Source organism: Tachysurus vachellii, chromosome 7 (assembly GCF_030014155.1).
Source record: "Tachysurus vachellii isolate PV-2020 chromosome 7, HZAU_Pvac_v1, whole genome shotgun sequence".
Lineage (NCBI taxonomy): Eukaryota > Metazoa > Chordata > Actinopteri > Siluriformes > Bagridae > Tachysurus > Tachysurus vachellii.
In genome coordinates, this window is record NC_083466.1 from 17,781,613 (window position 1) to 17,805,868 (window position 24,256).

Below are 24,256 nucleotides of genomic sequence, written 5' to 3' on the forward strand. Positions count from 1 at the left end.
AGAAAGATCAGCAGCACAACATGGTAGTAGGATTAAGTCACCGGTTGTGTTTGGCACACCGATTGTCTCACATGCCTGCAGTACAGCCTCAACTCTCTCTCTCTCTTTCTCTCTCCCTCTCTCTCTCTCTCTCTCTCTCTCTCTCTCTCTCTCTCTCTCTCTCTTTCTCTCTCACACACCTCTATCTCTTTTGCTCTCTGACCATCTAAAGTCATGAGAGCAGTGTGAAGGTGCTCTGGCAGGTCAGCCTACACCAACCCACTTCTGAAGACTTGCCAGTAATCTGAAAGGACAGGGGGATTAAGTCTTCTTTTAAACACACTCTGTCCATCCTCCTCAATCGCTGTGTTCCAGGGGAACTGAGGATTGTAGTACACACCCTGTGGTCAAAGAAGAAGTAGCAGGTTGTCTGAGACAACAGTAGACGGATGCTGTCGTACTCAGGCAAGAATATTAGCGACTCTCATGCAGGTCAGTAGCTGCTTCATCCTGGTCAGGGTTTTGGTGATCTGGAGCCAATCTTGAGAAGACTAGGCATGACCATGAGGCAGGAATACAGTCTGGGTGGTATGCCAGTCCATCACAGAGCACATACACATGTACACAGAAACTGAGGAACCCAGAAGATACTGTACCAGACACAAACACATTGAGAATAAGCAAAATTCCACACAGAGAGGAACACAAGCTCAGGATCAAACCCTGGAGCAACACTACCTGCTGCACCACTGTGCCATTTATGAGACCAGCAAAACTAAATTAGAAATGAAGAAAGATAACAGTGTACACAAGTTTCTTTGCCCAAAATTATTGGACAAAAACACATTTAGGAGGCTTTTATTTCTCACGCCTTTAATGATATATACCATGTATGAAGATTTTACCTCATCTTTCCAAGTATGCTTTGTTTATTACCTCAACTTCTCTTGCTCCTGGATAATGTTCTAAACAATGAGTGCATGATATTTTATTTGTATTTATTAATGAATTTATGTTGAAACTAGCTACAGTATGAGTAGCTGTTGTCAAAAATGGCAGTGTATACAGTAGTTACAAAGTAAACGTGTTTCCCATAGCACATGGCTGCACAGATTGTAGGTGATAAACCCTCAGTGGCATAGAAAACCATGCCAAATCTCAATGTACTGCTGGCACTAAAGCTGGATAAGTGTGTCTCAAAGGCCTTGCAGGAGATTTCCCTAGGGTAAGGCGCATGTACAAATGCACATTGTGGTCACAATAGGAATGTTTCTTTACCATCATGACCTAGGTTAAGAGAGGAAAAGAGAGAAGAATCAGTGCTTTTAGTGAGAAAAGTTAATGAAATTATGAAATCTTTAGCCTGGCAGTTTTTTGATAGATTATTTTGAAGAGAGAATGCATGGGAGTGACAAGATTAAGATGGAATGTGTGGCGTGCTAGAAGCCTGTTAGAGCCTGTGTGTGTACCTAAAGTTTGATTCAACCGACTTCAAATATTTCTCATTCCCATTTATTTTAGATAAAAAAGACAAAGCGTGAAATGTAAAAGAAACCGATACTGATACAAACGGAGTCAAAAGTGTTTTGGTAAGTGCCAAATAAGTCAGATAAAACAGAAACAAGTTTACATAACTCAAGAAAAAAAACAGAAATATTACGATACCTCGTTCTTTCTTTTCCTTGGAAAAAGAATCAAACTTCCTTCTTAGTGATTTCCTCATCTTGCGAATCTCTGAATAGAAAACAAAAGAGACAGTATCACAGAATGGTATACAGTACATTACTACTAAACACAAAACACTTTATTACTACTGACTTTCTACATACACAGTAAGTGCATCTAACTGACCATATGATCATTGCATAGCATGCAATTTAATGAAAAAACACATGAAGTGATCATACTGTACATCTGATACATATTCTATGTCTGGTATATCAGAAAGCCACAAAAAAATATTACATTTAAGAGAGAAAGTTTGGTTAAACTATGGATAAAGGACAAGAAGAAAACTTTACAAAGAGATTGCCAAGAGAACTACAGCAACATTATTGGAGCTCCTAGAATATCTAACTTGTATTGGTCACCCAGTGCACATGATAAGAATCTCACAGAATGACACATGTCTGAGCTACAGTATGTGGTCAGGCAGCTCTTTTGTGATGGCAGCTCTTTCTCACAAAAAAATGTAAAAAAAAATAAATCTCCAAGCTCATCTAAATCAGCCCAAACTGTGTTTTGTGAGAAACCATTGGGGATTTTTTTGGCACAAAACAAGAAAGCTTATCAACCCAAGAGCACCATACACAGGGTGACCATACACCACATGGTGGTGGCAGCATTGTGTTATGGGCTATTTCTTGGCACTTGGCACAAAACCTGTAGAGCTCTGTTAAACAGCTGAAAAGGAGGAAAAATCCATGACAAGGTCCCATAGAGTCAACATAGAATTGGCTGAAAAAGAAAAAGAAGAAGCAGCAGGAGATCATTTTGGAAATTCCCAGATGTAAATTCTTCAAGAATGACTTAAAGAGGAGATACCCTCAGAGTTTGAAAGATCTGGAGCAGTTTTGCCAAGAAAAGTGGAATAAAAGTTAGTGGTCAAGTTAAACTAAGTACTCTATTACAAGTAAATGATGCTTTACCAAAGTTTTAGTTAAAGGGCATACACACTTCTAGAACCAGGGTACAATTTCCTTTAGAAATGTCTATTCTTTGGTCACTATACTACATTGAACATGGAAAAAGACATTTTTCAAGGATTTTTTTTTGTTATAATTTTTTTATGAAGACTTTTTTATATCCACTGTAAATTGTCCTTGAAATGTGTTTGATCATCTATTGCCTCTGAATATTTTTAATTAGGGTCTGCACCCAGGCTAATATAGTGGACTGATATAGCAACCAACCTAGGCTGCTATTACAAACTGTGTTACTGGAGGATTGAAAGAGGAAAAAAAAATATATCAAAGTATGCTTAAGTCCATTTTAATCAAATCAAAACATTTCCTTGCGGGATGCTGTTGTGATGATTAGACTTATCTATTGCTTGAGAAAGTGCAATTCATCCTCAACTGGAAAGCACTTAACATAAGTAACTACAACACAAAACACATTTCCTACTTAGTGCTTAGAATTTGGAGTTAGCCATTTATCCAACTTGTTCGGGGAAAAAAGGAAGCAAATATATTATCTGTATTTATTTCAGCTTTCATGAAAATTGTGAATTTTGTTATATCTTTTCATGTGACAACACTGAAGAACTAACACTTTGGTACAATGAAAAGTAGTGAGTGTACAGCTTGTACAACTGTGTAAACTTACTGTCCTCATAAAATAACTCAACATATCGCCATTATTGTCTAAACCACTGGCCACAAAAGTGAGTACACCCCTAAGTGAAAATGTCCAAATTGGGCCCAATTAGCCATTTTTTCTCCCCAGTGTCATGTGACTTGTTAGTGTTACAAGGTCTCAGGTGGGAATGGGGAGCAAGTGTGTTAAATTTGGTGTTAACGCTCTCACTCTCTTATACTGGTCACTGGAAGTTCAACATGGCACCTCATGGCAAAGAACTGTTGCTCTACATAAAGATGGCCAGGCTATAAGAAGATTGCCAAGACCCTGGAACTGAGCTGCAGCATGGTGGCCAAGACCATACAGCGATTTAACAGGACAAGTTCCACTCAGAACAAGCCTCGCCGTGGTCGACCAAAGAAGTTGAGTGCATGTGGTCAGCATCATATCCAGAGGTTGTGTTTGGGAAGTAGATGCATGAATGCTGCCAGCATTGTTGCAGAGGTTGAAGGGGTGGGGATTCAGCCTGTCAGTGCTCAGACCATACACCGCACACTGCATCAAATTGGTCTGCACGGCTGTCGTTCCAGAACGAAGCCTCTTCTAAATATGATGCAAAAGAAAGCCCGCAAACAGTTTGCTGAAGATAAGCAGACTAAGGACATGGATTACTGGAACTATGGTCTGTGGTCTGATGAAACTAAGATAAACTTACAGTATTTGGTTCAGATGGTGCCAAGCGTGTGTGGCGGCAACCAGGTGAGGAGTACAAAGACAAGTGTGTTTTGCCTACAGTCAAGCATGTTGGAGAGAGTGTCATGGTCTGGGGCTGCATGACTGCTGCTGGCACTGGGGAGATACAGTTCATTGAGGGAACCATAAATGCCAACATGTACTGTAACATACTGAAGCAGAGCAGGAACCCCTCCCTTCTGAAACTGGGCCGCAGGGCAGTATTCCAACATGATAACAAACTCAAACACAACTCCAAGTTGAACACTGCCTTGCTAAAGAAGCTGAGGGTAAAGGTGATGGACTGGCCAAGCGTGTCTCCAGACCTAAACCCTATCGAGTATCTGCGGGGCATCCTCAAACAGAAGGTGGAGGAGTGCAAGGTCTCTAACATCCACCAGCTCCGTGATGTGTTCAAGAGCATTACAGTGGCAACCTGTGATGTTTTGGTGAATTTCATGCCAAAGAGGGTTAAGGCAGAGCTGGAAAATAATGATGGCCACACAAAATATTGATTCACTTTTGTGGCCAGCGGTTTAGACATGTTTGTTGAGTTATTTTGAGGAGACAGCAAATTTACACAGTTATACAAGCTGTACACTCTCTACATTATATTGTAGCAAAGTGTCATTTCTTCACTGTTGTCACATGAAAAGATATAATAAAATATTTACAAAAATGTGAGGGGTGTAATCACTTCTGTGAGATACTGTATATATATATATATATATATATATATAAATCTTATCATTATAACTATTCATCTTTGAATATATAAGAGTCTCAGTTTTCTTTTTTTTAGTGGAAAGGACATCCATGTCCCTGCAGCCTGCAAAAATAGCTGTTGTCGTGTGTGGATATGATTCCGGATACTAAGACATTTCCAGTTTTCCAAAAACTATGTTCATGCACATGTGAAAGCTACTGCTGTGATGTGTCCAGTGGGAGAGAGAGAGAGAGAGAGAGAGAGAGAGAGAGAGAGAGAGAGAGAGAGAGAGAGAGAGAGAGAGAGAGAAACAGAAGAGAAAGGCTATGACACCACATTGGGGTTTCAAGCATCATGTGAAGAAGCTTTAGGTGGGGTCAAATTCCCATGACTACAGGAAATGAGCATTTATTTCCACAGCAATTCTCCCTACCCCTCCTCTCCACACCCCAAGGCACCATAGGCTAATCTCCCATCAACGCTCTAGCAAGAGAATGTAGAGAACTGGTGTGTGTGTGTGTGTGTGTGTGTGTGTGTGTGTGTGTGTGTGTGTGTGTGTGTGTGTGTGTGTGTGTTTGTGTTTTTTTGGGGGGGAGTAGGGGTGGGGGAGGTTGCTCTTAGGTATGTTAGAGAGTGAAAGCAAAGTATGGAAGCAATTCAGGCAGCAGGAGTGCGAAAGACCAAAACAAAGTCATATAAGGTATGACTTCAAAATAACCTGTACAACCTCCAAATAACCCACAAAAATCGTCCAGTAACAGTTTCATACTAGTGGGAAGCCTGGTGGCTTTCTCCTTGGGGAAGAGCACATTCTGTAAATATTCTCACAAAGCCCACTGGGCTTTTTCCTTGGAGGCACCAACTAGAGAGAATGATTAGAGCTGCTCACTGTGGAGGAGTTAAAATGCAGCTCCATGGAAGAATGGTTATATTCCACTGATCTATACATTGTGGATGAGCTCACATTGGCATGGCTGCTTCATTCTTATGTGGGACTGGCAGCAAAAAAACAACCTCACACTATTCCCCAAAACCAGACACTAAACACCCACTCATTATACGTGAGGCTTTCAATTTTAGGAAATTTGAAGAACTGCAACAGACTTGAAGTGTAAGTCTGTTTTTTACAGGAAACCCATAACGCATCTTCTCGTGTGACAAACAGATTCAAGAAGCAGGCATGATGTTTTAATACAATGACCCTGTAACATCCACATTCCTTATTAAGTAATATACTCTGTGAAATCCACTTCTTCCTGAACTCGTTTTTGTTTTTCATCTTTCTCTCTTCATCTCTCAACCCACAGACAGCCTCTTTTCTCCCTCCAACATTGAACCCAGTAGATTTACAGTCCCTCTGGATTCTGATGAATCCAATGTAGGGTGGTGTTTATGGAGCTCTTTGCAAATTCCAGTCTAATATTATCTTGAATTTACAATAATATTTGAGGCTCAGTTCAAATACTTCTTGAAATATTCAGCTCCAAAATCCATGTCAGATCTGTGTACAATAGAGTGAGAGTGTTCTGGTGTGTACACACCTTTGGGAATACTGATCTTGAAGTCCAGGTCTCTCTCCTCCAGGTGATAAAGGGCCACCTCCTGTAACCGGGCTCGCTCAAGTTCTGACAGGCTCTGAATGGCCACCGGTTGTAGCTTCACACTCTGCCCCAACATAGTAGCCCACGTGTGGTCACCCTGAAAGACAAACAGAAAGAGAAATGGTAAGTGTAGGTGAATAAATTATGAGTTTTAATGAAAGAAAAGCCTCAATGGCAAAAACCATTGGATGGATACAAAGCCCACCAATATAACTCTCAAACAGACCATCAAGTCAATAAAAACAGTAAAACGACAAATTTTTTAAGCACAAAACATATTTTACATTTATTTATTCACATTTATTTTAGTAAAATTCCACACTCAAGAGAGATTCAAAAAATAGGTCTTTTGCTGTTCAGTCTAGACAATTTGCTACAGTCAGAGAGATTGACATACAGCCAGAAAGTTCCTGCTTATCCAGAAAGTTCCTCGGCCCTCCTGCAGCATTGCAAAAACATCTATAAATATCTATGACACTAAAATGAATGTTAGTCTTCCCACATTTGCTATTTAATTTAATGCCTATCACGCTACTACTTTTAAACAAAAAGTATGTGTCGCCCACACATAGACCCGAGAACTGTATACATCCTGTGTGGAGTCATGCGAAGGCTGTTAAAGGTGAAGTGCGTTTATACTGCTTTGTGTATGTTTGAGACGTACTGAAACAAAAGAACACAGTCACTGACTTCTTTTGCTGCTGACAGCTCAATATGGTTCCCATCGTTTTTTGTTTTTTTAATAGAAAACCCAGACCTATGTCGAGTGATGTAAGAATGGTATTTGGAATAGATTAGCTGATAGATCCTGATGAGCGTAAGCTTTTAAATAACAAATGAAAGAAAGGGATGATGCAGGCCAAGCAGAGTACATAGGGACCGTCGTAGCTGAATTAACCTGACTTAGGTTCAAAGATAAAGTGAGAGGCTACAAGGCAGTAAACAGAGGCACAGAGGAAAAGAGTAGCCTCAAATCCACTGGGATGAATGTGATGACGAACATGGTGGTAATGACCCTAACATGAGCATCCTGCAGTCATGCTCGGTGAGCTTCATGGTGAAAGGGATCTTTTGTCAAGCCAATGTAAGAAATATGTTCTGGAATAATCATTTAATGATTAATAATAATAATAAAAAAATATTTTTCCATAGTATGTCTTAATATCTCTTGAGGTTGTATTGCTTTTTCATTAGTTTTTGGTTTCCAACTAAGAGAGAACTTAGCTTTTGTTTTTTTGTTTGTGAATCATAAAATCCCCATTGCCAGTAAAGGAATTTGGGATAATAGAAAACTAACTAAACTTTCCTCTCTGAAGAAGATAAAAGAAGCAGAACATGTAAAAGTTTCGGAAGAAGATGAAACAACAATGAATTAGTGAATAATGTGAGCTAGTTTCACTATATAATAAGAAAGGTTTTAATTCATAAATTACATTTTTATTATATTTGAATGATGATAACCTCACCTGGCTTATATAAAACAATGAACAAGCCTCAGATTAATTTTGATGCCATCTATGATCTGATCTACTAACACAAGCTTTATGGAGACAAATAGGATGTCCATTTGATCAGAAACTGCTGAGTATTACGCCACTCTATTTTGGAGTATCGGCACATCCGTTTGCCGGTGCCCACATGGGGGTCACTTTCCGCTACAGTCATCATCACACCACCTGCTAAGCTGTACAGGTTAAAGGTCAGAGTTCAAAAGTTGTGTCCTTGTTGTTTTCTTTGATTTCATATAGAAGCAGTGAATATGCTGTGTCATTTTTTATTCTATTATTAATTATTCTACGGTTAAAATCTGTGGCAAAACTGTCCTTTTAGTATAAAGCTACTGTTATCTGTTAATCATGACTATGGGAGAATATGGAAATGGGCACTAATTCTATGTGAAAATATTTTTTTTTATAAGGCTTCAGATGATTTGTCTATACTTGTTCTGTACATTCAGCCGCTTGGCAACATCATTCGTCGACATGGTTTTAGTTATCATTGTTATGCTGACGATATTCAGTTATACAGTATACTGTCTGTCAACCAGATTCTGTTAATGTAAAATCCTCACTCTCCTCTTGTGTTAGCGAGTTAAAACTATGGCTTCACTCAAATTTTCTTAGCCTGAATCTGGGTAAAACCGACATTCTGATAACTGGTCCTCCATCTCTAATAAAAAAAACAACTCTGTGGACTTTAGTCTTGATCTAGATGCTACTACGATTTTCCCCTCAGCTACTGTTAGAAATTTAGGTATCATATTCGACCCCTCACTATCCTTTGATGCCCATATTCGCAGCCTCTCCAAAACGTCTTTTTTCATTTACAACGCATTGTCAAACTGCGACCTTTTATCTGCAGAAATGATGCCGAAACATTAGTACATGCTCTGATTACGTCTTGTCTCGATTACTGCAATTCACTCTTCTCTGGTCTGTCAGCTCACTCAATCTCACGTTTACAGTACATACAAAACTCGGCTGCCAGAATGTTAACCTCCAATAAAAAAATCTGCCCACATCACCACTATATTATTTGATCTTCACTGGCTGCCAGTCTCATCTCGCATAAAATATAAAATCATACTGCTCACTTATAAGGCTCTAAATGCTCTTTCACCCCATCTTTCTGATCTTCTCTCATCCTATGTACCTTCACAATCACTCCGGTCTTCAAATTCTGAACTTCTTTGTATTCCTAGATACCATTTATCCTCTGTGGGTGGCAGATCCTTTTCTGTCACTGCTCCAACACTATGGAACTCCCTACCCATTGCACTCAGAACCATCACCACTCTGTCTGAATTTAAATCAAGGCTTAAGACCCACCTTTTCAACCTTCACTATCAGTAAATGCATATGTATTAGAAGTTCTTAATTTTTCTGAAATGTGGTTTATGTATCGTGTACTATGTAGAGTCCTATCTCTTGTACTGTATGTTTTTGTGTATAGTCCTGTCTTCTGTTATTACAGTATCTCATGCAGCTGCATGTGATCCTTTGTCCTGGGCAAATGTCCGACGAATATGTATATGTATGTTACACTATATTTCATCTGTCTTGAAATACTGTACTGTACCTTGTAAAGCGTCCTTGAGATTGGGAAAGGCGCTATATAAATCAAACATATTATTATTATTATTATTATTATTATTATTATTATTATTATTATTATTATTATTAAACTATGCGATAATTGTGTACTAGAGAATTATTGTGTATCTTGGCTCTGTAATCAAGACTGCAATTAACTAAATTGGCCCTTGTTAGTGTGGTGAGAAAAAAACAGAGTACACACAGACTGCATTGAAATAATATACAACCAGTATGTTCATTCTGTTTTTTTCTGCCTCTAAATGTAATATTGCTTAGCATATGAAGCTTAGAATGACATAAAAAGACCACTAACACTGATGTATATTGTTTTCATATGCTTGAGGATATGCGGACAAATAATGAAAGCATGGACCCAAAAAGCATGTTCCCTACATAGCAATATTTCTCTGGAATCACTTCTAGTATTCCCTGCATTAAGTCTTGAATACTTGATTAAGTGTAGTTTATTGACTATACTTCGATATTCCATTTAAAATAACTACAGACTTTTAGATCATTCAGAAAGCTCAGGTTATTGTTTTGAATGTCAGACTCTCCAAGATCAGTAAACACCCTCCAGCATAGTGCTTTTTGAGGAACTGGATAGGTTCATGCTGGCCGTGTGCTTTCAATGCAAGTGAAACAATAGTGCATTTCAGACAAACCAAATAGCCTGAAGCAGTGTATGATGTTCTTTTCGATATCAGATCATTAGTAAGAGCCTGTTTGTCATGCACAAAGGTGAGTAAGTGATTCCAGAGCTCAAGAAGCAAAGTATACAGCTTTTAGTCCTGGGTCTGGGTCATGAACTCTTAACATGGCTAAACCGTTTAAGATCTCTAATGCTGCTAGCAACAGACAGGCTGTTATAACACCACACCAATCTGTACAGCGATCTAGCATTTTAACATCATGTTCCTTCTAAAAGTTCATTCCAATCATCAGCTTAATTTTGGCACACAGTAAAATTAGCAGGTTATATGAATAGCTTGTACAAGCCCACTATAAATTTTTCAAAGCAGCCAAAAAAGAAAAATATAATTTTATCTAAAGTATTATATTATAAATACATTCTAATAAACTTTTCAGCAAGGGTTGTGTTAGTTAAGGAGCAAAATTTTCAACAAAAATTGTCAAGTTTTATAATGTGTGAGGATTTTCCAATGCTGCTCCAGAAATACTTTATGAACCTGAATTGAACAATTCAGTCTAAATACAAACATTTACTCAAATGCTGAAAGCTCCAATATGACCTGAACAAGTATTTATCAAACATTTTGGATAATATTTTGGGATGGGATTCCTTTGTGGTATGCTTGATTAACCAAAACCAAAAAAGGCAATTTGAGAAAAGGCAACTTGAATCTGTCCCGAAACACTTAAAACCCTATATTTAGACATTGCTTTGATTTGTATTGCTTTGATAAGGAAACATTGATGTCTGAAAAACATCAAAATGCAACAAGTAGGTTTCATGTTCTCTGTTATATCTGTTAATTCCCAGCTGGTCAGGATTAATGAAGATGGAGATAGAAACCCCTAAACACACAACACATCTGATGATTGTGTCTACTTGATGTTTCACCTCAGATCTGTTTAAAAAAATCAACACTAATTTGGACATGATGGGTCTCTTACATCAGAACTGTAGCATCCTGAGGTTAACCACCATAAACTGGGATAAACTCAGCTTCACCCAAGCTTCAGACCTGGCACAAGGGCTCTATTGAGATCTCTTGCTGAATCCAGCAGCATCTCCTTCATTCACTCGTCCTGTTTGATATTCACTATAGCGGATACACCACCACCGGATCTACAAAGACCTTGTTGAGAAGTGGCAGAGAGCACACACATAATTTTTGAGGGATGTGGTTAAAATACCTAATCAGAGAAAGAATTCAAATGGACTGGAAGTCAAATATCTGGATTCTTTTTTTTTTTTTTGGAGATGAATGAAGCTGGTTTGAAGGCTTCGTGGAAGAAGCAGAAGCTTTTTTAGGTAGGAAAAAGTTTCAGTTGCAAATCAACAATGAATCATATTAAAAAAACATGCTTTAGAAAAAAAACATGGTACAGTTACTATGAAATGAAATGTGTCAAGAAAATAACAACCATAAAGCAGTTAAATAACAAAGCGTAATGAAATGATTGGTCTACGATCCAAAAGTTAAATATGTAGTAAGTAATACAAGGGCTATAGTAAATATTGTTACCATTAATTACTGTAGTAAAATCATAATGGCATCAATAGTTAGCCTAAGTATCAAAGTAAAACAAAACAGGAAATAGTAAATATTCAATTATTAGTAGTGCTAAACACTTCTATATATTAAAATGAGAAAACAATCAAATTTATCCATCAACTCAGCTAAATCAGTGTTGGTTGTAGGTTAATAATAAAAAACAGTTAATATAAAACAGCAGGAAAAGAAAGTTAAACTAAATGAAATACTCAAATTAAATGAGACGCTATATTTTTTTTTTATAAACAATCTCTCTTCTCCTCTCTCTTTCTCACACACAAAGAGATGTGATACATGTGTATATAACTCATATAACACTAAAGAGGTATTTCCACCACACACATAGAAAAGAATGCCTAAATCTAAATGTTCAATGAAGTGACTCACATGGATAAACTCATAGTACACACAGTAGTAAAAAATACCTTTACCCAGCTAAACACTCTTTAAACACACAATCTGACAACACAGAAACAACCATCAATCCATACAGTCATGCCACAAACTTATATTTGCTCCATTTCACTCTACCTGTAGTTTATGAGCCAGATAATGTGTGTTAGTGGAGCAGAAATTCTTCAGTCGCTGCTCAGTGCACAATCAGGTATTACCAGTCCAAATGGTGCACAAGACCAAAATCCACAGAGGAGACAGAAACAATGAGAACGAGATAGATAGAGAGAGAGAGAATGTGTGACTGAAAGGCAGTGGTCTGCTCTCTCCATCTGCTGCCTGCTCAAGTAAATCGGTGTGGGCCACGAGGGCAGTGCAAGCTCAAAGTAAACACGGAGAGCGAACTGGAGGGAAAGAGGAGGAGAGATGTGGAGTAGAGGGGAGGAGATGAGAGGCGATGAGGGGTTGGAGGAAAAAGAGATGAACGGAGGGGAAGTGCAGCTTGAATAAGAATGTCTCAGGAGATCTGCTTTGTTTGTGCTCTAAATGTAGTCCAACAACAAACATGAGAGATACAATGTTTTATCCACTTGACTGTACTGACCTAAAAGTGTGGCAAGCTTGCATAGCATCAACTGTGACATCACATGATACTTTAAGTGCTAAAAATTCCTTTGGTGCATCCATCAAAACAACAATACTCTGTATAGTAAAAAGTTTGTGGACACCAGACCATAACACTTATGTGCTTATTGAACACCACATTCCAGATTTAGTCTCATTTGTTGTTATAATATCCTCCACTCTTTCCAATAGATGATGGAGTGTGGCTGTGGAGATTTGCTCATCTGATGTCTTCGTGGATCTTGCATTGTACACTGAAGCATTGCAATGCTGGTGATGGCCCTCTTAAGTTCCAGTGAAGAGAAACTGTGATTCTACAGCACACACCAACATTTTGTCCAATTGCAACTTTGTGGACTTTTAGTGGACAAGTTTGGTGAAGAACCACATGTGGGTGTGATGGTTAAGCGTCCGCATAATTTTGGTCACATAGTGCAGTTACCACAGTATGGAAGACGTGTAGTTCTTTCTGGAACATGACAGATGTTTGAAGGGAAATCTAAAACTAAACCCTAGATGAATATTTTGCAAAAAAGGAGAATAAACAGGCTCTAGATAACTGCACACTGCACATACTCAGACTTATTGTACAGTACACACAGCGTTTTTGTTTGAATAGGAATGAAGGAGTCAGAAGTCTGAGACATACAGTATTTTGCCCAAGATGCAATGCATTACTGCTACCTATATGGATTTAGCAAAATATTGCGAAAAGGGAAGTCTGATTATTTATTTTACACCAATTCAGCAGCCAATGTGTGGATGCTTGATTTAGAGAAAACTTTTAAGTAGGATAATATGCAGGTTCATAAACTTTACTGATGATAATATCTTTAATATCAAACAGAATATATGAGATGTTTAAAATATTATTCATGAGTCATTTTCATTAGAGAATCTAACCAACTAGAACTGATTTTCATCTCCTCTTCATAACTGTGTGTAATCCTCACTTCCAATGCCAGCTAGATGGCTAACATAAGCATAAAACCTAAACCTACTCTACATTTGATTTGCGTATGTTTGAGTCCATAGATTAACACCAGGATGCATCCATCTGTACTTGTCTGTCTCTCAGTACTCCTTATTCTCAAAGTAACACCTGCAATATGAAACAAATGTAATCTCCATGTCCACTGCATTGTAGGTGTTGATGTAATCTTACAAAACACGACCTTGTTCATTTATAACACAAAGTTTCCAGAGTGCAGAAGTGTGCAAAAGGAAATGATAGCAACAACTTCAATTAATACTGGGATAGAAAATAAGCCATAGTGAGCGAGAAACAATTGCTGCTTAAAAATTCAAGCGCAGGCTTCCTGTAGATATGAGGATGGAAGCATGCTGTCAACATGCACACCCTAGACACGCACAATAACACAACAAACAAAAGCACCTTACGTGCTCCTTCCTCAGTCTTTTTTACTGACAATAAGAGCTGGTTCTTTCACAGAGCAGAAGCCCTCAGGGGTTTAATCACAATAGAGTTCTTCTCTGTGTGTGTGTGTGTGTGTGTGTGTGTGTGTGTGTGTGTGTGTGTGTGTGTGTGTTTTATAGCTTGGTGGACCCAAATGTCCCCACAACCACAGTCAAAACTGATGGTTTTGACCTTGTGGTCTGAATGAAGAAAACTGCTTAATTATATATGTTTGTTTAAAAAAAAAAGTTAAGGTTTTAACCTATTAAAAGTTAAGGTTAGATTACTATACAAAAAAACATTAGAGAACCACTTTTTAAAAAAATGATAGATACTGAGTAAACATCAGTGCTACTGTCATAGGAATCCTACAGTAATACAACAGTGCTACAGAAAACACACAGACACAAGGCAGGAAACACTAACTTTACAGGAAGCTGTCCAACAAAATGTATGACTTAGAAATAATGTATTGTACAAGATTACTGAAAGGCTGATTACAGAAATAAGTTTCCTGCAACGGTTACTCCACACAGCTACACAGTGACTTGAAAGAATAGCCTTATTAAAACGTATATATGAAGGTACAGTATGATGCAATCAAAATACTGCATGAAGAAATACTTAGGAATTTTACCTGAGGTCTCAGAAGCTCCAAAAATCTTCACAGATTTTATGTTCTAGGACAAAAAAGTTTCGTACTGTTAGCTTGAGTGTGTTGTGTGGAGTGCAAGATTTGAAATGTGATGTGTGTAGCACTTGCACAACCAAGATTTCTAAAGGCTTTCTTATCTTCGTCAGACACCTGAACTTCAGACTCAAATAAGCCCTATCATTCTGTCAGAAAATCCTTTATTGCTGGATCAAATTGATATCTCATTCAGAAAGAGAATGTGGACCTGGTACAATGATTACCCCGGTGAAATCCTTGTTATGGCCTTCAGAGGCTTTGCTGCAATTTCACAAAAGGGTTTTAAAGGAAAAGAACTCCATAATAAGTAGATCCATGTGATCACAGAAAACATAGGTGACCACAGCCCCAGTGGATGGATATGTTTTCTATAAATGTGTGAATGTTTGAATCCTGATCACACAAAGGAAGATATGCTACTTGGGTGTTTGACCCTTGACCCTACCTCTTATCCTGTTTTGACCAAAATAGACTAGCATCAGGTGAATAGGTTACTCATACACACTAAATGTTGTCTAAATATTCCAAAATAATGGAATGTAACCAAAAATTCAGACACATTAAAATGTTCTTTTTAATTCATGTTTTTAGACTCACAGCCAGAGTTCAGGTTGATAAATGTCTAACTTTAAAATCAAACAGTATGTGTGAAGCTGTTCATGCTCAATCCATTTAAAGGATATAAACAACAATATGCAACAGCTGGTGTCTATTAGAGACTTGTGTCTAACAGATAGACCTCTGTGTCTAGAATATGGGTCGCCACTGCCTTTGATCTGACCACATCACTCTAAAGCTAAAGAAATGGGAGCAAGAAGCGTCCCACATGGACTCGAGCCAAACCTGGAGTGTCATAACTTTCAGACAACAATAAGACTTATGGTATGTTCCAGAGACTAAAAGGATCTTCATGTCTAGGGATTTCTCGCCATACATCATTAAGTCATGAGGAGCTTATGATGGGTTGGAGTAAGACACAAGGCCTGGATTATATTAGAGGAAATAAATCGATATGTCATCTCCAACTGTGACTTCATACTGCAGTTCCATCAAACTACAAATCTTGTCCAAGCTTCCTTCTGACTTATAAACAATATTACTCACTCACTCTCACTCATTTTCTACTGCTTATCCGAACTACCTCGGGTCACGGGGAGCCTGTGCCTATCTCAGGCGTCATCTGTCACACTCGACAGATACACCCTGGACCCATACACCCTGGACGGAGTGCCACCCATTGCAGGGCAACAATATTACTGTGTTTTGCAATAAATGCTGAAATAAAAGAGTAAGAGGAAACTTTCACCATAGCTCCAGACCAAAGACTGTACTGCCCTCTTTGGGGTAGTATGATAAGTATGAAGCACAGACTGCTTTACAGAACACATTTCTCATATAAATAATTCAACCAGACATGCAGATTGCTGTTGTTCATATGAAAACCTGTGAAGAAACTATGTTCCTTCACTTGTTAAAGGAATCTTCAGCAGGTCCACATTGCAACAGGTCACATTCCTTCCTTTTATGTCCACACATTTCTATTAGTTTTGATGTAGTTACGGAATAATTCATAGTAAGTACAGAATAACATCCTTTAACGAATAAAATGAGAGTTAAAAGGTTTAACGGATATACGAGTCAAGGGACATGTGTAACAAGATACCATTCAACACCACAATTAAGCCGAACCAGTTAAATAACACCACAATACACAACACAAACCAGTGACTCAAGCGCATTAATAAAACCCTCTAATCATAAACACACACAACATCCAAATAAACATTGGCTGTTGCGTAAGCAGCACAGCGTCTAAACATGCTCATGTGAAAAGGAAGTGGTGACCAATAACATTTGGGTGATTCAGTGATTGTGTGCCATTTGAGTGCCAGTGAAGTTACATTTACAAATATATATATAAAACAAGTACTTTAACACAACAGATATCCTTCGTTGGGAATCACAATTTATGTGAATCTAGTACAGGATGTAAAAAATGTCAAATTATAACATTTTAGCCTTACAACATTCACTCAATCCTGAACCAAAACTTGACCATTTTCACTTAATATTTGGAATTTTGCACAAGTCATGAGTTAAATAAAATATAATATACAAATTGCACAAAAATGTGCTTTTTCTTTATTTCTATTATTGTGATATAGACTGATTCACTTTGAAGGTATAAATCTATACCTAATTAATTATAGAATGAAAAAATATTTATAAAGAGCGAGAAAATAATCAGAAGGTCATTGTCACAATGTCATCATGTTTTAGCATGGATGTGAATTATTAATATTTTGCATCTTTGCTAATTCTATGCTGAAAAATCAACCCTGGTCATTATTTAACAGCAAAACCTAACCAACATCAGCAAAGAATTCTTGCAAAACCTACAGAGCTGTTTTATCAGTAGTGAAATGCAGGTTTTCCTAGATTAAAAATAAAATTATTAAAAATAATAATAATTAAAAAAACACTTATTAGAGCTAAATACACTGCAATTATGGAATCACCTTCTAAATTTAGAATACTTCTAAATATTTGTCTTCAAATTATGTGGGTTATGCAGTGAGTGAAAGAAGCTACTAACTTCTGTTTTTCTCACTTGAAACACACAATGTAAACACAGAACATCTATATATAGACAAAGTTCAGTCAGTCTCGATTGAAAGGAACGCTAATTTTTTTATTTTTTTATTTTTCAAAAATGAACATCTGTTCTGCAAATCAAAACACAGATTGCTTTAACACATCCTTTTGCCAATAAGTTGTACCGCATGTAGGGAAATTGGAAAACAGCAGGCACTGTGAAATAAACAAAGCAACTGTTAGATAACTAAAGAAACAGCAAAAAAAATATATATTCTTAATTTTCAAGGAAGAAATGAAAAGCTATACATTTGCGTTTAAATTTATAGCATTAGGCAGATGCCCTTATGCAGAGAGACATACAAAATTGCGTTTAAGCCTCCATCAATGAATACATCAATACTGGTTCGCTAGGACTCAGACTAAGGATACCATCAGTCTAAATAATCTGTTGGGAGGAAACATATCTCTTTTTTTAAATATACGTATATAAACAAACAGGAAAAAATAAATATTTCAGGAAGGGGTAGGGCTTCACCTGGCGATTAAAGACTTAGTGACTCAGCTCTTTGGACATTTAGGGGAAATACATTATACCACCTATGTGTCAAAGCAGAGGAGAGTCTTAATACCTACTGTACATTGTACCATGAGAGATGGTGGGACCAGTCGAGCAGTGCAAATAGATCAAGGGAGTGAGTTGCAGTGCGAGGAGTGATAAGGGCTTTAAGGTAAGAGGGAGCAGGTCCATTTTTGGCTTTGTAGGCAAGCATCAGTGTTTTGAATGTGCTACCAGAAGCTAGTAAAGGGAGAACAGCAACAGGGTGGTGTGTGAAAACCTAGGCCAGTTTTAAACAAGCAGTAGTCCAGTCTTGATATGACAAGAGAATGAAGAAGTACCTGAGCAGCTTGTGTTGATAAAAATGGCACAATCTTTCTGATGATTGTAAAGAATAAACTGAAATGAGTGTGTGAAATTACCAATATTCAAGAAAAGGACGGTTGATTGTCTATAGATTGCAAGCAGTTGCTGAAATGAAGATCAGAGACAATTGAGCATAAATGAATGTCTAGCTCATGGACACAGCTTGGAATATATAACACGGCCTTAATTTAATGCTAGATGTCTACTGATTGCTTCTAATTCATATCGAGACCTGACTGTCTCTGCCAATAAATATACCCCCTTTTTGACAAGTGCCAGTATAACAAGATAATCAGTTAATCACATTTCACTGGTTTTTATGTTATGGCTGTTGAGTTTATTATATATATATATATATATGTATATATATATATATATATATATATATATATATATATATATATATAAAAACTCATATCAATTTATTCTAAACACAGTTTATATGTCTGTCTTTGAAATAAAGTCCGTTATGAACTTTAAAATGTGCTCTTATCTCAGATCATGTCTAGACAGGCAAATGTCTACACAGGGGAAAGTCTACACAGGTGAATATCTAAGCAGTCAAATATCTACACAGGTGAATATATATGCAGGTGAATATCTACACAGCTGAATATTTGTACAGGTAAATATTTACACAGTTGAATATCTACACAGCTCAATAACTATATAGGTACATTTTTTATGCAGTTAAATATCTGCACAGGTGAATAGCTGCTCAGTTAAATATCTAAACAGCTGAATATCTGTCTAGCTGGATATTTACACAGTTAAATATCTATATAGTTTAATATCTACACAGCTGAATATCTACACAGGTGAATATCTACACAGCTAAATATCTGCACAGGTGAATATCTACACAGCTGAATATCTACAAACATGAATATCCAAGCAGCTGAATATATGCAAAGGCAAATAATTACGCAGTTGAACATGGTTGAATACCTGCATGGGTGAATGTCTACATTTACATTTACGGCATTTGACACACGCCTTTATCCAGAGCGACTTACAAATGTCTGAAATGGTTAATATCTGCACAGCTGAATAATCTACACAGGTTAATATCTGAGCAGGTAAATATCTACTCAGGTAAATATATACACAGCTAAATATCTGCACAGGTGAATATCTACACAGCTAGATATCTGCACTGGTGAATATCTACACAGTTAAATATCTGCACAGGTGAATATCTACACAGCTAAATATCTGCACAGGTGAATATCTACACAGCTAAATATCTGCACAGGTGAATATCTACACAGCTAAATATCTGCACAGGTGAATATCTACACAGCTAAATATCTGCACAGGTGAATATCTGCACAGGTGAATATCTACACAGGTGAATATCTACACAGCTAAATATCTGCACAGGTGAATATCTACACAGGTGAATATCTACACAGCTAAATATCTGCACAGGTGAATATCTACACAGCTAAATATCTGCACAGGTGAATATCTGCACAGGTGAATATCTACACAGCTAAATATCTGCACAGGTGAATATCTGCACAGCTGAATATCTACACAGGTTAATATCTGAGCAGGTAAATATCTACTCAGGTAAATATATACACAGCTAAATATCTGCACAGGTGAATATCTACACAGCTAAATATCTGCACAGGTGAATATCTACACAGGTGAATATCTACACAGCTAAATATCTGCACAGGTGAATATCTACATAGCTGAATATCTACACAGTTGAATATCTGCACAGGTGACTATCTACACAGATGAATATCTACATAGATGAATATGTATGCAGCTGAATATCTACACAGGTGAATATCTACTGTACACAGCTGAATATCTACACAGGTGAATATCTACTGTACACAGCTGAATATCTACACAGGTGAATATTTATGCAGCTGAATATCTACAAACGTGAATATCTACACAGCTGAATATATCCAAAGGTAAATATTTACCAGTTGAACTGCATTGGTGAACGTCTGCATTTACATTTACGGCATTTGACACATGCCTTTATCCAGAGCAACGTACAAATGTCTGCACAGGTAAATATTTGCACACAAGTTCTTTCTTCTCTAAACCCCACCCCATAAAGCCATACCTTGTTTTCATTTTTCTTTTCTTTCATCATACAGTATCATCAGTCTGTTCCTTCAAACTTCCCTAGAGGTTGTGGAAAGGAAATACTATTTACCAAAAACTTGCAGAGGGATGCTATGATTCTCTAAACAGGACATTCCCCACCCTTGTTTGTGGAATTTTTATTTTTTTTTGCTTCCTTTTTTTTGGCTTGCCATTCATACGTGATCTCTCACAGGTCTCATGACAACACCGCAAATAAATTCTTGTCTTGTTTTGATTTACTGTTTCTTCCTTTTGCTGTGATTTAGCCCTATCCACCAAACATCAGCTTTCTACTCTAGACAGTTCAATTTAAAAGACTTGCTGGGTGTTGATGTCGCTTGCTCCCTGCACCCTTGGTAAAATTGCTTCACATCTAAACTCTTGCAAAAACGTCACCCTCTGATATTCCAATATACAGTGAAAATGAATCCGTTCACTCAATATTTTCTTCATTTGGAAAAGTTTGAAATCTTACAGAACAGCAAAGAACACTGAGTTTTGTACCAATATTGGTATATGCATGTGATCCAAACAACTGCAAATCCTCCATTAAGACACATCGCAGTGTCAGGCAAACTACGTTAAAGAGTTAATGGAAAACATTCCTCCAGTCATAAGCTTCCCTTTAATAATTCCCCAAATCATGGAAGGAATCTAAGCTGATTCTCTGACTGAAGTTAGACTGCAACTGCTTCAGGTCTGATAATTCAAGTTCTTTAATGTGGATTTTAATATAAAAGCAGGACCTGAGAAAAACACACAAATCCTTTCTTACTACACACTTGCATTAGTTCTAATTAAAATCATAGTTAAAGCTGTTAGCTCAAGAACTTTAATGTGCTCAAAAAAACTCAAGCTTGACTCAGGTCTTGATCTAGTGAAGGACAAAAAGAGAGACAATTAGCATCATAAATCTGCTGGTATTTTAATATGAATTTATATTGAATAAAGTTTTAAAGCTGAGAGCTGTCAGACTTGTCCTTGTGGGATTTCCGATGCAGAGCATTGCCTTGATGAAGCTTCTTATGAAGCTGAATTGTTTAATTCATAATCTAATTTGTTAAGAAAGTATTTTCTATACAAGCAACTCTTTACATACAACAGTATGTTTGTTGTTAAGTTTATATTGTATAAAAGATGAGGCACATAATCTGAGCCTGATAACAAACAGATTAAAAAAAACGTAAAAAAAAATGTGTAATCACTACGGCGAAGCTTTCTGACCAGAGATGTTTATTTAATATTTTTGGAAGGAGTCTCCAGTGTCAGCAGTTTGTTCTGTAACTCAAATAAGTCAATAATCAATTTTGATGTCAATAGAGAGAACAAAGAGCCTGTTTATGACAGGAACATGTCTTAAAAATGGTCCACAGGATTAACTGTAACTAAACATGGATTAAACGTATAAGATAAACAATGTCTTTTTCAAACAATGATAAACTTAATCACTGGCAAAGTGATGTGGTATAAGAATAATAAAACACGTTGTAGCATACAGTTATTATGGAAAAAATTCCTTGGTGGTAATACCACATCACAGCATGGCTGAATACTTTCCCATAAAAGTATGATATAAATAGGTGTGTATATATATATATATATATATATATATATATATATATATATATATATATATATATATATATATATATATATATATGTATATATATATATATATATATACATATATATATATATATATATATATATATATATATATATATATATATATATATATATGTATATATATAGATTATATATGTGTGTGTGTATGTATCAGTCATTTCATACAAATGAAACAGAGCATAGTCCATTTCCGTGTTTTAATTTCCATTATGTTGGCATATAATTAAGGGATGAGAGCAATACCTTGTACTTGTTCTTAGCTTTTAACAAGCACATCGGGGAAAGTTTGAAAGTTCCCACAAATAAGGACTCAGAGAGAGAGACAAATCTTTTACAGCAGAAATCCTTTGTGAAAACCTGGAATATATGCCGAATTTTATTTATTTAGTGTGTGAACAGATTTATGTTCCACACATGTCTGAATTTTACCAGTTCAGTTTTCCAGATGTAATCCTGTCATGGCTGTGCAATTCCAGTGCCATAAAGCACTCAGTGAAAAGAGTAAGAATACAGCATATTTCCACCCACCCATCTATGTTGTGCATTAATCATACAATAAATTGAATATACTGTATATAATGCTGATTTAAACAGAGTGTCATGTGTTGTGTAATCACCAAATAGGCACTGAAGTTTAAACCTGAAACTCTCCTTACAATATTTGTATCTATTTAGATTTTGTTTCTTACATAAACTGTTTGTGCTCATTTGAAAGTTCAGAGGAAACACCATGATCTTGAATTCTTGTGGAAGCAACAGCATGATGAGCAAAAAGAGCACAAATAATACAAACTTTACACATGCAAATGCAAAATGCTGTTTTTGGTGTTAAAAATGGTGTTATATGAAGCTAATATCAGTGAATAAGAGAACAGTCTCACTTTCCCGTGTCATGTGGTACTAATTATTTTGTGTTTCATCTGAAATGTTGCGCAATACTGTCCTGAACCAGATGTTTGAACAGCTTCCACTTCTCACAATCACAGTCCTGGTAAACTGCTTATTCTTATTGTTTTATCTTTATCTTTAGAGTCTGAGGGGAATCTTAGGAGTCTGTTTTTGAACTATTAGCGTGGACTATAGGTGACTGTATAAATAAAATACTGAATATAGTGGGACTGGAGCAGACATGCCAGGCCACTGCATGTAGATGTTTTAAAGATATTTTACGTGTCTGTTCTTGTTCCTTTCTCATAGATTTTCATCAAACAAGATTTAACAATCTAATAACTCTGCAAAACACAGAACTGGTGACTCAAATGAATCCCATCACCAATACTGCACTTTTAAAAACAAATAAACTGCATGTGTTATAGCATACTCTTGACTTACTCAGCTACAGACAACAGGTTGACTTATCTCTGGTCTATTAACTGCATGCACTGTTCATACTGACGTTAAAGCCTAGAGTTCATTATGAACATGACTCAGGAACAGCTACTACATGATGAGTCAAGTATCACTGTTATAAACTTACAGCCTTTGCAGTCACTGAACACGTCACAGTTTCTTATCAAGTGCTCATATAATTATAAATTACTTTATTAAACCAGCAAATCTTTTTTTTTTTGTGTTCCTTCTCATGTCAGAAATCGGTATCTCATCCACGTTTCTAAACAGGAATGTGTAATTAATGATCAAATGAGAAACGTGAAACAGTTTGAAATCAGAGTAAAGTAGGTATAATTCTGTATGGTCCTGTTAAATCTAAGACTTTCCCAGACAGGACTGATAAAGACATGATAAAAAGATTGATCATGTCTGTCTGTTATGAGAATGAAATGGCATTAACCCACTGTGAAGTGCATCATAACTTACCACATAATAAAACTGCAGTTCCTGACGCACAGGCTCCTCAGGTTGCATCACTGTAGATGAGGCTCCATGAGATCACAAAAAATAAAACCATACCACCTCAGAAGCTCATTTTCATTAAGTATTTAAACCATAATTATTTAAAAGAAAAAAAAAAATCAAATTTCCTTTCTTCTGTGCCGACCACCTGGAAGGGTCATATTCAGATATCCTGTGTGATAAAGGACCCCATGACTACAGCCATGACTGACTTAGGGACATCGAAGACTAGGAGTCTATCAGAACATCCTCTGTGTGGTTGTGTATCTGTAAAGTGATAACAGGCTTTCCTCTTCAGGGCGCTCTGTGCATGTGTGTGTGTGTGTGTGTGTGTGTGTGTCTGTTCCACTTTGATAA

General features: G+C 36.9%; 1 protein-coding gene across 3 annotated transcripts in view; it reads right to left on the bottom strand.

Moving 5' to 3' along the window:
- The window catches only part of arhgap36 (Rho GTPase activating protein 36), a 36,896-nt gene extending 12,668 nt beyond the window's left edge, over positions 1-24,228 (bottom strand). The window contains exons 1-3 of one of the 3 annotated variants that reach the window (XM_060874697.1): positions 23,864-24,228; positions 6,259-6,415; positions 1,645-1,713 (exon numbers count right to left, since the gene is read on the bottom strand). In XM_060874697.1, the coding sequence (XP_060730680.1) occupies positions 1,645-1,713; positions 6,259-6,415; positions 23,864-23,911 (274 nt within the window). In that variant the 5' untranslated portion in view covers positions 23,912-24,228. Of the gene's footprint in view, positions 1-1,644; positions 1,714-6,258; positions 6,416-12,187; positions 12,400-14,727; positions 14,863-23,863 lie in introns of those variants that run through there. The other 2 variants (XM_060874699.1, XM_060874698.1) reach the window with 2 other exon arrangements.
- Positions 24,229-24,256: the final 28 nt, after the last annotated feature.